A 15,824-nucleotide genomic window follows, 5' to 3' on the forward strand; every position below is an offset into this window, starting at 1 on the left:
AGTGACGTGCGCCATCTTACTGAATATCACTGTGAAGGGACCCGCTTGCCGGAACGAGGTAAGATTCTTGGCTGGGGGTGTGCTGATCAGATGAAGGGTCCGCTGCAAACATGCCCCCTCAGGCGTTAATAAGCCCCTTACTATTATATCCCTGTTTTCCCCAATTTCTGGTTACATAATCTGAGCTGAATTATATATTTTTCTTTAATATCCAATGCATGCAGATGGAGGTGATTTTGGGTTAGCTCTGTGCCCTACCTCCCACAAAATCTTCTCACAAATATAAAAGTAGTGTTTGTTCTAGCACCCTGCACCTGTTAAAATCTGTGCAGTTCCTCTTTCCTGTCTGGGGTGTCACTTTCTGCTCTGTTGCTTCTAGCACACAAACTGCTGAATCTCAGTAATTTGTTGCATCAGCTGAGTGTGCAAGAAGCACCAGAGCAGAGAGCGACACCCCAGGCAGGAGAGAGGAACTGCATGGGTTGTGACAGGTACAGGGTGCTAGAATGAAGACTATAAAAGTTACATATTTGTGTAGGCAATGGGAAACTACAGTAGTACCAGGGGGTATTAACACACCAAAGCTTGTTGTGAAGATCTACTTGAATAGACAGTTTAGCTGCTGGACCAAGTTATGCAGGCCATAAACCTACTGGACGATTCCCCTACCAATCCAATCAAGAACACACATAGGCGGACAACGATGATTAGTGGTCAGTCAATGAATCTGGGATATTCAACATGTTAAATCCCAGACTCGCCAATTCCGTCCATTTTCAGGAGGGGGTGAACAAGATTGTCTAACTTGTTGGATCTCTCCGATCCCCCAACCCTGGTGTTGGCCGAACAGGGAATTGCCCCGACACAATCCATTAGTTTAACTGCAATTACTATCTGTTTTTATTTGGTGATCTCCATGGCCTTCGTGGACTGTCACAGCATCTGCAAACATGGGGCACTAGTGTCCATGTTAGTAATGTATCTTGCATTCCTTTATGCAGCAATTACCTTTGCATTTGGTTTTGTACTCTAGGGGGTAAATTTACTAAGATTCGAGATTGGTCAAGTTTGGGGTTTTTTTATCTCAATTTGCATCGCCGAATCTCGGGTGATTTTCCAGTTTTTCATCTCTCAAATTTACTAAGAAGTGAGTTTAGCTGAAAGTGATTTTTCCGATGGTGATGCAGATTGAGATATCTCCCCCTAGTTGCAAGTGAAGATGAGATTACTCACCCGAGATTGCAGTGTTTTCTCTCTGCAAATCTCACCCGAGCTAGCAGCCTGCATATATCAGTGAGATATGTGAAGGCTGCTTGTGTGTAAACTTGTAAAACAAGGGTTAAATGTTTAAAAAAAATTACGTAGGGTCCCCCCCCACAGACACATACTTACCTGTACCAGCCGGTCTGTCCACTTGTCCAATGTAGAAATCCGTGTAGATGGACCTGCAAAAAAGATCCTAAACTCACCTCCATTCTAGCGCTGCTCTCCGTAGCATCCAGGCTCTTGGCAAAACAACAAACCGACTTACGCGAACCATCGCCGAACATGTGTAAGTGTATACTGTTACATATACTTACACCTCGCAAAATGACAGATGACCAAAATCATCTGTAATTTCTCACGGGCCGCTAGCCAATCAGCGGCCACTTTACATGTAGAGGCCACTCATTGGCTGGGACCCACGTAGAATCAGCCAATGAGCGGCCGCTAAATGTAAAGCGGCCACCGATTGGCTGGCGGCCCATGAGAAATTACAGATGATTATGCTCATCTGTCATTTCACGAAGTGTAAGTAGATGTAACAGCATATATTTACACCTGTTCGGCATTGTTCACGTAAGTCGGTTTGTTGTTTTGCTAAGACCCTGGATGCTACGGAGAGCAGTGCCAGGATGTAGGTGAGTATACGATCTTTTTTGCAGGTCCACATGGATTTCTACATTGGACAAGTGGACAGACCGGCTGGTACAGGTAAGTATGTGTGATTGAGGTATGTGTGTAATAAACTTATACTATCTACGGTGTGTGTTGTGTCTTTATATAACTATTTATTTTACAGTGGAGGTACGTGTGCCGGTCGCCTGCTGGCACTTGTAGTTCCACAAGTGCCAAAGGGCAGGCATGATTGCACCTGTTGTTCCACTGTAAAATACAATAGTTTACTTCTATTTTACACTTTATTACCCCTGTACCCACAGCCCAGGGGTGCGGGGATGAGCCCGGGCTTCAGACTAAGCCTGCGGTTTGGGGAGAGGGGGGACTCCTTTTTTGGGGGGTCCCCACCTCCCCTGAGATCCCCGGCGTCACCTGACTGGCTTGGGGTGAGAATGCTTTGGCCCTGGAGACCCAGTAATAGGGTCTCCTGGCTGTGGCATTACACCCCGGTTGGTTTGGTTCCGGTGCTGGTTTTAAATATAGGGGGAACCCTACGCATTTTTTTCCCACTATATTTAAAACCAGCACTGGCCCTGCAGCCTGGTGCTGGTTCCTAAATTACGATGGAACCCTACTCGTTTTGTTCCCTGTAATTTTAGGAACCAGGACTGGCTGACAAGTCCGGAGCTGGTTATGCTTTTGGGGGGGGGCTTGCAGCTTAGGAGGTTGAGAGTATGAAAAGTGAGTTTGGCAGAGAGTTTGCTCCAATCTCACCCGAGCTTGTCATTCCAATTCTTGGTAAATTTGAGAGATGTATATTTTAGGTGAAAAGTGCTCCCAAGTTGGCCTGATGGTGAGTTGATGAGTTGATTCGAGTTTGCGATCTCACCCGAGTTTTACGAGTGAGAAGAGAGAAGTCTCTCTCTAACTCACCCGAGTTTGCCTTTAGTAAGTTTGCGAACTGTAAATCATGCTTAAACTCATCCGAGATTGTCATCTCGACTTATCTCGATTCTTAGTAACTTTACCCCTCAAAATCTGTATAATCTGTTTAAACCTTAATCTCACTACCAGATCATTATGCTCAGCCTTTGTGGACAGATGTTATATTTTCAGGAATAGGTTATATTCTTTGTACATTGTACTTTATTCTTGTTTGTTTTTTTAGCATATTTTCAGCAAGTAGCTGTTTATTATTTGCTCTTGTTATTAGTTTACACACCTTCTTATATTATGTTTTGATTTGTACCAACCTAGGGGGCATCCCAAATTTAGGGCCAGCGGTAGAATTGTTTTCCTTTTAGCTGGCTCGGGTGCTGATTGCTATCTCAGCGATCTGAGCCAGCCAGGAGGAGAGATCAGGAGGCTGCAGCAGCTGAACACAGAGCCGAAGCTCAGTCTCAGACAGGCAGGAAGTGTGTTTACTTTCACTTTCTCTTTCAACCACTAGGGGACACTGGAGATGCTTACGCTGGGGTATAGAGGCGTGGATAGCTGGAGCTGGCACTTCAATAATTTAAAAGTGTGAAGCTCCTCCCCCTCTATGCCCCACCAGCCCTCAGTTTTAGAAAATGTGCCTACGGAGCTGGTCACAACCTGCTGTGCTCCAGCAGGACACTTATTTTATTTCTTTTATTTAACATTTATTCTTTTAATTTTATTTTTATTATTTTAAACATCTTTTAAATTTTTTTTATTGAGGTACCCTTCGCCACCTCTCTAAAGGTGGGGTCCGGGCACCTGGCGCCCTGTTACACCTCCAGGGGTTAACAGGAAGGAGTGTGCAGTGCTTACAAGGAAAAGCATCTGACAGCTCCTTAACGCCACTCACATACACAGCACTTCAACTGCTCAGAGACACGAAGACAAGTGCTGTTGAAACCGGCCAGGGAGCGCAGTGAGTATATCACCTGCCCATCCCCAGTCTCCTACCCCGCTGTCAGCGCTGTATACAGTGAGCGCTATGGAGCATGAGTCATCTGCTCTCCCTCTCCCCGCTGCTGAGCGCGGCTATGCGGCTCCTACTCAGCGGGGCTGGCAACAGCTGCTAGCGCTGCTCCTGTATTACAGCTCCCCTCTCCCCGCTGCTGAGCGCGGCTAAGTGGCTCCTACTCAGCGGGGCTGGTAAAAGCTGATAGCGATGCCTCTTGATTAGCAGCTCCCCTCTCCACACGGCTGAGCGCGGCTGGCGGCTCCTACAACGGGGCTTGCAGGGGGAGGTGATTACTGCAGGCAGCCATACTAGAAACCCTGTAGGCTTGAGGAAGGGGGGCGGAGCTTAACTGCACGGGCTCCCTGTCTGTTTTACGCGGGAGCGGCTGTGAGAACAGTGTGGCTGTTGTTTGTTAACCTGTTGTTTGCCTGCATCTCTCCATTATAGGTAGTGTGCAGGCACATGCAGAAGGCTGATTCTCCTGACTACATCCCTGGCAAGAGGCTGTGAGTAATCACTGGGGTGTAAGTGTAGGGAATCTAATCTGTGGGAGGGGGTACCTCTTCCTCTGTGTCCCAACCAGCCTTCTGTTTTATTTCTAATTCACTTTTGTTTCTACTGTGTCCCTCTGGTGACTGTGTGTATCCATGTCAAACAGAACAAAGCGGCTCAAAAGATGTTTGTCTGTTCTAAATGTAACAACAAACTTACTAAGCTGCATGCCACTGGGTCTTCGTTATGTGATGCTTGTACTACTGACTCAGCTGCTCCTCCATGGGCCGCTGACATGGTAGGAGTTATATCAGACTTAGCTTCAGAGTTAGAGTGAGGCACGTAGGTCTCAACCTACCTGGGTGGCGGGGCTAACCAAGTCTCTAGACTCCCTGGTACAGGTTATGGGTACAGTGGCATCTGCACCCTCCACTACCTACCAAAGACCAACACAGAAGCGTACTCTGACGACTGTTCTCCAGTCAGAGGAGTCGGACGAAGAATTTCTCGCTACGGAGGTTACCGAAGAAGGGGAATTGGATGAAGCTTTACAGGACAATACCCCTCAAGAGTTAGAGTCCACCTCTCCCAGAGTGGAATCTCTAATTTTGGTGGTCAGAAAGACCCTGAATTTACCTGAAGATATAACTCCTCCATCACAAGAGTTTGAATTATTTCACGAACAACCTAAGAGCTCTGCGGTTTTTTCGTTCTCACAGCAACTTCAGCAACAGCTCTCTGTGGCCTGGAAACAGCCTGATAAGCGGGTCCAAATTCCGCGCCGGTTTTCATCTAGCTACCCGTTTCCATCATCCATGATGGAGAAGAGGGAAACACCTCCTCCAGTAGATGCGTCTGTTTCCCGTCTCTCAAAGAAAACAGCACTCCCAGTACCGGGAGCTACACTACTAAAAGATCCGTCGGATCGTAAGTTGGAGACAATGCTAAGATCTATTTATACTGCAGCGGGTGCTCAACTTAGGCCCACACTTGTTACCGCTTGGGTTTACAAGGCTGTGGTTTGCTGGGCCGACCAATTGATTACAGGTTTGGACTCAGGTACTTCCAGAGAAGAGTTACGTCTACTAGCAGAACACATCCATGAATCTGCAGTTTACATGGGAGAAGCTTCAAAAGATATCAGTCATATTAGTGTTCGCATATCTGCTTCGGCAATTTCGGGCCACAGAGCCCTCTGGCTGCGCGCTTGGCAAGCTGACGCAGAATCCAAGCGTGCGGTGGAAGGTCTACCATTCACTGGCAACATGCTGTTCGGACCGGAATTAGACAAATGGATATCCCAGGCCACAGGGGGTAAGTCTTCCTTTCTCCCGTCAACTGCACCAGCTCCCATAAGATCATACACTGGACCTTCGTTTAATTCCTTTTGTGCACCATGTTCCTTTCGTGGTAGGGCCAGAGGTGTGCCCACACAACCAAGAGGTGGTAGAGGTCGCCCACACACGGTTGCTCATAGACAGGAGCCTAAACCAGCTGAGAAACAGGTGGCATGACGGTCTTCCTTCCCACCTAGGACCATCTGCAGTGGGAGTCCGCCTGCAAGGATTTCAGCAAATTTGGAACCAGACTTCTACAGAACCATGGATCTGCAGACTAATTTCCTTGGGGTACCGAATAGACTTCGAAGCACCCCCTCCACCTCAGTTCTTCACTACAAGTCTGCCAATACAGGCATCGGTTCTTCACTACAAGTCTGCCAATACAGGCAGACAAAGCCAGGGTTCTACAGGAGGCTATCCAGTCTCTAGTAGTATCATCTGTGCTAGTTCCGGTTCCGGAACTTCAACAAGGTATGGGGTTTTACTCAAACCTGTTTGTAGTACCCAAGCCGGATGGCTCGGTAAGGCCCATCTTAAACCTAAAGTCTTTGAACCTGTATCTGAGAATGTATCATTTCAAGATGGAGTCTCTGCAGTCAGTCATAGCGAGCTTGGAACCAGGGGAGTTCCTGATATCCCTGGATATCAGGGACTCCTATCTCCATGTTCCCATTTGGGAACCACACCAGGCCTTTCTTCATTTCGCCATTTTTAAAGATCATAACCAGTTTCAGGCATTACCATTCGCGTTATCCTCAGCTCCCCGCATCTTCACCAAACTCATGTCAGTCATGATCGCTCTCCTTCGGTCATCAGGAGTGAACATGGGGCCTGATTCAGAGCCAGACGCTATTTGCGGTCGTTTGTTCAGAAAAAAGGGGTGGCTATTCAAATGAACCGTTCGCTCTTTGCGGTCTGTTCGCGCCTCTATGTCTGAACGAGCGAACAAAACTTGCGGTCATTTTTTGGATAACTGCGCCCCCTGGCCGCTCGCATCCTACGTCATGTCCGCTATTTATTAGATTAATCGAGTACATCGACCAGCGTATGAACTGCTCGCTATTCTTGTGGTTGCTTTTTCCTACCGCAATCTTGCGAGCAGTTCTGGCTATAAAATAACCCAGTGACGTGGTCAATGATTCTGCTGTATTAATTATGCACACCCATAAAATGCCCGTTTTGACCTTTAAGCACGCCTGCGTTCGGATCTCCACTCCCCGTTTTCAAGCACCTTCCCCTGTTACCACCCACATACGCCTCCTCCTGTCACTCAAAATAGCAGGCATTCGCTATTTAGCGAACAAACGATTTTCAGCTGCACTGACTGGTTCGCGCATGCGTATTACGATCCGTATGCATGCGCAGTTGGGCAAACATCGCTCGGAACGAGCGGCCGCTTACAAGCGGCTCTGAATCAGGCCCATAATACCTTATTTGGATGACCTGTTAATCAAGGCTCCATCGGTGTCTCTTCTATCAGATCATGCCTTACTGACATATCACACTCTAATCCAACACGGTTGGATAATCAACTTCAAGTCGAATCTCAATCCGTCCCAGAAACTTCTGTTTTTGAACATGATATTGGATACGGAATCACAGAGGATTTTTCTTCCAACAGACAAGGCCAGGGATATCCGGTTGTTAGTTCAGCTGGTCCTCAGAACAAAGAAGGTGTCCATGCTTCTTTGTCTGTGTCTCTAGGGGAAAATGGTAGCTACTTTCGAGGCACTACAGTTCGGCCGGTTCCACTCCAGGGTGTTTCAGCTGGACATGTTAGCACAGGGGTCAGGGTCTCATCTGCTTCTACATCGACAGATCCGTCTGAACCCGCTTACCAGAGTAGCTCTTCTTTGGTGGACACAATCCAGAAATCTGTTAGCGGGCAGAAGATTTGGAGTGTGGGACTGGATCATCGTAACAACGGATGCCAGTCTGCGAGGATGGGCAGCAGTAGTCCTCGATTATCACTTTCAGGGTCGATGGTCCCCTCTGGAACAGAAGTGGCCAATAAATGTGTTGGAACTCAGAGCGATTTACAATGCTCTGATAGAGGCAACAGAGTTTCTAAAGGCTCGTCCGGTAAGAGTTCAGTCCGACAACGCGACGGCCGTCGCTTACATCAACCGTCAAGGAGGGACTCGGAGTCGCATGGCTATACGAGAAGTAACTCAGATCCTCTGGTAGGCCGAGAATCAGTCAGTAATACTGTCGGTGGTATTCATCCTGGGTGTGGACAACTGGGAAGCAATTTACCTAAGTCGACAGGATATCCATCCCAGGGAATGGAAGCTTCATCCAGACATATTCAACGCGCTGATACGTCGTTGGGGATGTCCTCAGGTGGACCTCATGGCGTCACGATTGAATCGTCAGCTTCCAGTATATGTGTCAAGAACTCAAGATCCGCAGGTGGAAGCAATAGACGCTCTGAGAAGTCTGGATTTACGACTTTGTTTACCTTTTTCCTCCGATTCCACTTCTTCCTCGTCTTCTAAAAAGGATAAAACAGGAGACAGCTTCTGTAATTCTCATGGCCTCGAACTGGCCTCGGAGAAGTTGGTTCTCGGACCTTCGGTCCCTATTGTCAGACGATCCGTGGCCCCTTCCTCTGTGCCCGGATCTTCTACAGCAGGGCCCTTTCATACACCCCAACTTAGCACAGCTGCGTTTAACGGGGTGTCTCTTGAAACCGATATCCTAAGACGTAGAGGCATCCCAGACGCGGTTATTCCCACCATGCTACGTGCCAGGAAACCAGCTTCTGCTGCGCATTATCATTGCATCTGGCGTGCTTATATATCATGGTGTTTCAGTCGGGGTCTTCCGTCTAGGACCTTTCGTTTGTCCCGGTTTCTGCTTTTCCTTCAGACAGGTCTGGATTCTGGCCTTCGTCTGGGAACCTTAAAGGTGCATTTTTCTGCCCTTTCTATGTTCTTTCAAAGGAAATTGGCCCTCATTCCTGAGGTGCAGACGTTTCTTCAAGGGGTGTTGCGCATGCAACTTCCTTTTGTACATCCAATAGATCCCTGGGACCTAAACTTAGTGCTTCTGTTTCTTCAGTCGCCCATGTTTGAACCTTTGGAGGAGGTTGATCTTAAGTACCTGTCTTGGAAGACGGTCCTCCTCCTTGCTCTCACTTCGGCTCGTAGGGTTTCGGAGTTGGGGGCTCTATCCTATAAGCCACCTTACCTTGTGTTTCATGTGGATAGGGTGGAACTCCGGACGGTAGCCACCTTTCTTCCTAAGGTTGTGTCATCGTTCCATATCAATCAGCCTATTGTGGTACCGTCGTTGGTGGAGGACTCTAGTTCTTCTACCTTGGATGTGGTTAGGGCTCTCCGAATCTATGTTGCCAGGACAGGGTCCCTCCGTAAGTCTGAGTCGCTTTTTGTCCTCCATGACGCAGTTTGGAGGGGTTGGCCAGCGTCTAAACAGACTCTGGCACATTGGATCCGGCTGACTATTCATCAGGCTTATGTGAGTGCCGACTGTCGGCCTCCTCCGTCCATTTCTACTCATTCCACACGTTCTGTGGGTGCATCATGGGTGGTCGGTAGAGGAGCCTCCACGTCACAATTGTGCCTTGCGGCCACTTAGTCTTCAGTTCACACGTTTGTCAAGTTTTACAAATTTGATATGTTTGCTTCTTTGGCATCCCGTTTTGGCCGCCTTGTTCTGCAGGCGCCACAGAGCACTCCCGCCTGTGGGGATAACTTTGGGATGTCCCAAGCGTAAGCATCTCCAGTGTCCCCTAGTGGATGAAAGAGAAAATAGGATTTTGGTACCTACCGGTAAATCCTTTTCTCTGATTCCACAGGGGACACTGGATGCCCACCTCTGCGCTCTTTGCCTGCCTGTTCGTTTTGTTCCGTATGTTGTATGATTCAGTTATTGTGTGTTCTTCTCTCTTTTTTACTCCATTTGTTCTCCATCTCCTCTCGGTCTTCATTTTCTAAACTGAGGGCTGGTGGGGCATAGAAGAAGTGCCAGCTCCAGCTATCCATGCCTCTATACCCCAGCGTAAGCATCTCCAGTGTCCCCTGTGGAATCAGAGAAAAGGATTTACCGGTAGGTACCAAAATCCCATTTTCTGCCTGAGTAGAGGCTGAGCACTGAGCAGCTGCAGAGGAAGCCATACAACACGCGCGGAGCTGCAGGACCCTGCCCCAGAATAAAGGTAAGATCTGGATGAGGGGAGGCAGATACATATGGGGAGTGGGGGCTGATGACACCTCTGTGGGAGGTGGAGAATACATATGGGGAGTGGAGGCTAAGGGAGCTAATGATACTGCTATGGGGGATGCAGATATACAGTCAGGTGCATAAATATTGGGACATTGACAGAATTTTCATATTTTGGCCTCTATTCACCACCACAATGGCTTTGAAATGAAGCAAACAAGATGTGCTTTAACTGCAGACTTTCAGATTTAAATTGATGGTAATTACATCCAAATCAGGTGAACGGTGTAGGAATTACAACGGTTTCTATATGTGCCTCCCACTTTTTAAAGGGCCAAAAGTAATGGGACTATCAACTCAAAAGCTATTTCATGGACAGGTGTGGGCTATTCCCTCCTTATTTCATTATCAATTAAGCAGGTAAAAGGTCTGGAGTTGATTCTAGGTGTGACATTTGCATTTGGAATCAGTTGCTGTCGACTCTCAATATGAGATCCAAAGAGCTGTCACTATCAGTGAAGCAAGCCATCATTAGGCTGAAAAATCAAAACAAATCAGAGAGATAGCAGAAACATTAGGTGTGGCCAAATCAACTGTTTGGAACATTCTTAAAAAGAAAAAATGCACCGGCGAGCTCAGCAACACCAAAAGACCCGGAAGACCACGGAAAATAACTGTGGTGGATGACAGAAGAATTATTTCCCTGGTGAAGAAAAACCCCTTCACAACAGTTGGCCAAATCAAGAACACTCTCTAGGAGGTAGGTGTATAAGTGTCAAAGTCAACAATCAAGAGAAGACTTCACAAGAGTGAATATAGAGGGTTCACCACAAGATGTAAACCATGGGTGAGCCTCAAAAACAGGAAGACCAGATTACAGTTTGCCAAACAACATCTAAAAAAGCCATTACAGTTCTGCAATAACATCCTATGGATAGAGTGATGGGAAGAGAAGAGTATGGAGAAGGAAAGGAACTGCTCATGATCCAAAACATACCACCTCATCAGTGAAGCATGGTTGTGGTAGTGTCTTGGCGTGGGCATGTATGGCTGCCAATGGAACTGGTTCCCTTGTATTTATTGATGATGTGACTGCTGACAAAAGCAGCAGAATGAATTCTGAAGTGTTTCAGGCAATATTATATGCTCATATTCAGTCAAATGCTTCAGAACTCATTGGACAGCGCTTCACAGTGCAGATGGACAATGACCCGAAGCGTAATGCAAAAGCAACCAAAGAGTTTTTTAAGGCTAAGAAGTGGAATGTTATGCAATGGCCAAGTCAATCCCCTGACCCGATTCCGATTGAGTATGCATTTCACTTGATGAAGACAAAACTGAAGGGAAAATGCTCCAAGAATAAGCAGGAACTGAAGACATTTGCAGTAGAGGCCTGGCAGAGCATCACCAGGGATGAAACCCAGCGTCTGGTGATGTCTATGCATTCCAGACTTCAGACTGTAATTGCCTGCAAAGGATTTGCAACAAAGTATTAAAAAGTGAAAGTTTCATTTAGGATTGTTTAGTTTGTCCCATTACTTTTGGCCCCTTAAAAAGTGGGAGGCACATATAGAAACCGTTCACCTGATTTGGATGTAATTACCCTCAAATTAAATCTGAAAGTCTGCAGTTAAAGCACATCTTGTTTGTTTCATTTCAAAGCAATTGTGGTGGTGAATAGAGGCCAAAATATGAAAATTCTGTCAATGTCCCAATATTTATGCACCTGACTGTATATGGGGAGTGGGGGCTCATGGAACTGATAACACTTATGGGGGGGAGGGGAGGCAGAGACAAGGGGGTGTGGGAGCTCAGGGCTGATGACACTGCCATTGGGGGAGGGTAGGAGGCAGATACATATAGCGAGTGAGGGCTCAGTGTTTATGACACTGCTATGGGGGGGACATATGGGGAGTGGGCAAGGGGCATGGGTGGACTCTCATAATCCACATTGCTAAGAAGGAACCCAATGTGTGGACTAGTGATGATAATGGCCACCAAGATAGAAGGTGGTAGGGGGTAACAACAAGCTGCAATGATCTGTTACCATTCTACTGATGTGCTTCAACAGCCTACATGGGTGCCCTGCAAAATTATATGCAGTGGGTGTAGTGTGGGGAGTCAGCCTGTACTGTGTAAGGGGTGCTGTGCTGGCTGAGGGGTGATGGGTGCCATGCTGTAATCTGTGCTGTGAGGGGTGCTGTGATGGCTGAGGGGTGATGGGTGCTGTGCTGTTAGGGGTACTGTGCTGGGTGAGGGAGTGGTGCTGTGCTGGGAGAGAGGTGCTGTGCTGTAATCTGTACTGTGAGGGGTACTGTGATGGGTGCTGTTGGGGGGTACTGTGCTGGGTGACGGATGCTGTAATCTATACTTTGAGGGGTACTTTGCTGGATGATGGGTGCTGTGCTACAATCTGAACTGTGAGGGGTACTGTGCTGGGTGAGGGGTGCTCTGCTGTAATCTGCTGGAGGAGGTACTGTGTTGGGTGATGGGTTCTGTGCAGTGAGGGAAGAGGAGTACTATGAGGGGAGAATATGCCCTATAGAATGCCTTCTGAGATGGTGGTATAAGGACATTTCCCCTAACACCTGTCCATTTTTTCTTTAGTTATAGCAGTGTGCTGTGACGGGAGAAGGGTGCTAAGAGAGCCTGGTATTATCTGCTGGGGGCACCAGCCAAAATCTTGCCAAGGGCACCTATTTGGTTAGGGCCGGCTCTGGAACCGGTAGCGGGACAGTAATGCTAGTTGCCAATGGGTGGTTTAATCTTGATGGTAATACAAATACTTTTGCCTTACGGTAGTCACATACACAATCCTCACAAGCAGCTACAATTGAATGTATTAATTGTACCCCCACCACTGATGTTGTAATCTTATTGGGACGGGGCCATCTTTGCTTTCTTTTTAATGTCATTGTATGTTATTATTTGTATCATAATCCCCTCAATGTACAGTGCTATATAGTAAGTTGGGTCTTTTATAAATAGTGAGCAATAATACTATAAACTCTCTATTATCTTATGGTATTGTATTTGAAAACAAGTGAGTGCAGATCCAGATTTGTGCCAGACCGCTCTCCAGTCTGTCGTTCCAGGCACCCACAATCCAAATACAGGGGCCAGCAGGGTAGCAATGATCAGGGCCGTAGAGAGCCCAGGTAAATGAGGGGGCGTAGCCTAATCTCGGGAGGTGTGGCTACGCCCCCTTGACAAAAAAATTAAAAATAAATCACTTTTGCAGTGTGATCGCTCCCCCGAAAAAGCCATAGGAGACTGCTCCGACTGCAGTCTTGCACTGCAGCCCAACACAAGCTGTGTGCTGAGCTGCTGTGAGGGAGGGGGAGGGGGGCGATGCCCGACCCGGGCCCTGCTGGGCCCCTCTAGCAAGTCCAGGCCTGGGTAAACTGTACCCGCTCCCCTCCCTCTTGGCGCGCATGGCAATGATGCTCCTCTTTTAACCTTGCACCTTGGGTGACGGCACTGCTTGTACACCTTTAGTTTTGGACTTTGCACTGAAAGTAATTTATGTGACATCATGTGACAAGGTCACAGGTCATGTTCCTCTAACCTATAATCTTGTTTCAGTCAGTGCATAGACACATTACTTACTTATAATGTGTGAACAAGATGTAAAGGGCGCAATAAATTATCGAAGTGTCAAATCGGTGAAATATATTCAAAAGAGTATGGGCGGGATGTACTAAAGGGGGAAATCTGGTGAAACCCCCGAAAATATAGTTTGTAGCAATATCTACACGAAGAGAGGCGGGATGTACTACATTAGCGAAGCGATGCTTAGTACATCCCGTCCTAAATGTATATGTATGAACAAAGTAAACTTAAAAATATGCAAAAAAAAATGTAATTTGTGAACACACCACCTCTTATTATAAGCTGACTGCTGCATTATTCAATTTGTGATAATGCTAAAAAATGCTAAAAAATCATCCAAAACAATAGTGAAAGGGGTGAGAAGAAATTAGCGTCTTCAATGTGAATTACTTTAATATCAATTGTGTTCAAGTCACTGTACGCGATTCTGTATTTTCCAATGGATGTCCTTGTTTATCTTCAACCACTAATGTTAGGACATTAGACATTTTTACTTGAATCATTGAAAAATAAAAATAAATTTTGTGTAATACTGATACACTAATGAATTGTGTCCTCTCATGCAAAATGCAAGTGGTGAATAAAACATTATATAGTAGTGCAGGTTTTAGAAACACCAATAGGCAAAAAGGCACGCCACTCGTGCTCATAGAAAGGAATACCCAAAGATCTCCCAAAATTATGTATGGACCGTACCAAAGGGTGGGGTATGGCATGCCGATGGATCAACTCCCGGCGGACCAAATACCGTTAAAGACAGAAGAGTTAAAATGCTGAACGGGGCTCGTAAGTACCCTAACCCTCTCCTCTCCCCATCCTAACCCTAACCCTCCCTTAGTGGTGCCTAACCCTAAGACCCCGGGGGTCAGGGGCGGAACTAACGATGGTGCAGCCGGTGCCTTGCACCGGGGCCCGCTGTGGTGCAGGGGCCCATGGCCGCCTGCATCCGACAGCACCGCTGCCTGCTGGCCTTGTCCTCATTAAGTAAATGGTTGGAGCCGGAGCCAGCCCTCTTCGGCTGCTCTGGCTCCAACATGACAGACACCCGCCACGGCCCAGCCTCTTGTTATGACACGGTGCGTGTGATGTCATGATGTCATGTGCGCCGTGTCATAACAAGGGACCGGGCTGCTGGAGTAAGAGGATCGAGAGGAGCAGAAGAGGACGAAGGAAATAAGGTAAGTTAGTTGACGGTGGTATGGGGGATGTGAGAAAAGGCTGAGACACATGCTGGGCCTGGGGGGAAAGAGGCTGACGCACACACTGGGGGGGAAAAAGGCTGACACACATGCTGGAGGGGAAAGAGGTTGACTCACACACTGGGTCTGGGGGGGGAATAGGTTGATACACACGCTGGGGGGAAAGAGGCTGAGACACACGCTGGGGCTGGGGGGAAAGAGGCTGACACACATGCCGGGGATGTGGGAGAAGAGGCTGACACACATGCTGGGGCAAGGGGGAAAGAGGCTGAGACACACGCTGCGGCAGGGGAGGGAAGAGGCTGACACACGCTGGGGCTGGGGTGAAAGAGGCTGAGACACATGCTGGGGCTGTGGGGAAAGAGGTTGACACACACGCTGGGGTGAAAGGCTGAGACACATGCTGGGGGGGGGGAGAGGCTGACACACATGCTAGGGCTGGGGGGGAAAGAGGCGGAGACATATGCTGGGGCTGGGGGAAAAGAGGCTGAGACACACGCTGGGGCTGGGGGGGAGAGGCTGACACACATGCTAGGGCTGGGGGGGAAAGAGGCTGAGACACACGCTGGGGCTGGGGGAAAAGAGGCTGAGACACATGCTGGGGCAGGGGGGGAAGAGGCTGAGACACCCGCTGGGGCTGGGGGGAAGAGGCTGACACACACGCTGGGGGGGAAAGAGGCTGAGACACGGGCTGGGGGGGGAAGAGGCTGACACACACGCTAGGGCTGGGGGGGAAAGAAGCTGAGACACATGCTGGGGCTGGGGAAAAGAGGTTGAGACACATGCTGGGGCTGGGGGGAAGAGGCTGCACACACGCTGGGGGGGGGAGAGGCTGACACACACGCTAGGGCTGGGGGGGAAAGAGGCTGAGACACATGCTGGATCAGGGGGGAAAAGAGGTTGAGACACGCTGGGGCTGGGGGAAAAGAGGCTGAGACACTCGTGGGGGCTGGGAGGGAAGAGGCTGACACACACGCTGGGGGGGAAAGAGGCTGATACACATGCCGGGGATGTTTGGGAAAGAGGCTGAGACACATGCTGGGGCTGGGGGGGATGAGGCTGAAACACACACTGGGACTGGGGGGGAAGAGGCTGACACACACGGGCTGGGAGGGAAAGAGGCTGAGACACATGCTGGGGGGAAAGAGGCTGACACACATGCCGGGGATGTGGGGGAAAGAGGCT

At 48.4% G+C, this 15,824-nt stretch overlaps 1 protein-coding gene across 1 annotated transcript; it reads left to right on the forward strand.

Annotated features, from left to right (window-relative positions):
• The first annotated feature begins 4,707 nt into the window (after positions 1-4,707).
• Positions 4,708-5,921, forward strand: LOC148540653 (lamina-associated polypeptide 2-like). The gene is made up of 2 exons (XM_088442921.1): positions 4,708-5,718; positions 5,838-5,921. Exons 1-2 carry the CDS (start codon positions 4,708-4,710, stop codon positions 5,919-5,921), a joined length of 1,095 nt encoding a protein of 364 aa, XP_088299047.1.
• Positions 5,922-15,824: the final 9,903 nt, after the last annotated feature.

Source organism: Taudactylus pleione, unplaced genomic scaffold (genome assembly GCF_031769625.1).
Source record: "Taudactylus pleione unplaced genomic scaffold, aTauple2 ptg000018l, whole genome shotgun sequence".
NCBI lineage: Eukaryota > Metazoa > Chordata > Amphibia > Anura > Myobatrachidae > Taudactylus > Taudactylus pleione.

What these genes read in the sequence shown, in the direction of transcription:
- LOC148540653 (XM_088442921.1), top strand. Translation starts at nt 4,708, where the DNA reads ATGGGTACAGTGGCATCTGCACCCTCCACTACCTACCAAAGACCAACA. An exon ending in CATGTTCCTTTCGTGGTAGG is followed by an intron (nt 5,719 to 5,837) that starts GCCAGAGGTGTG and finishes CTTCCCACCTAG; the next exon opens with GACCATCTGCAGTGGGAGTC.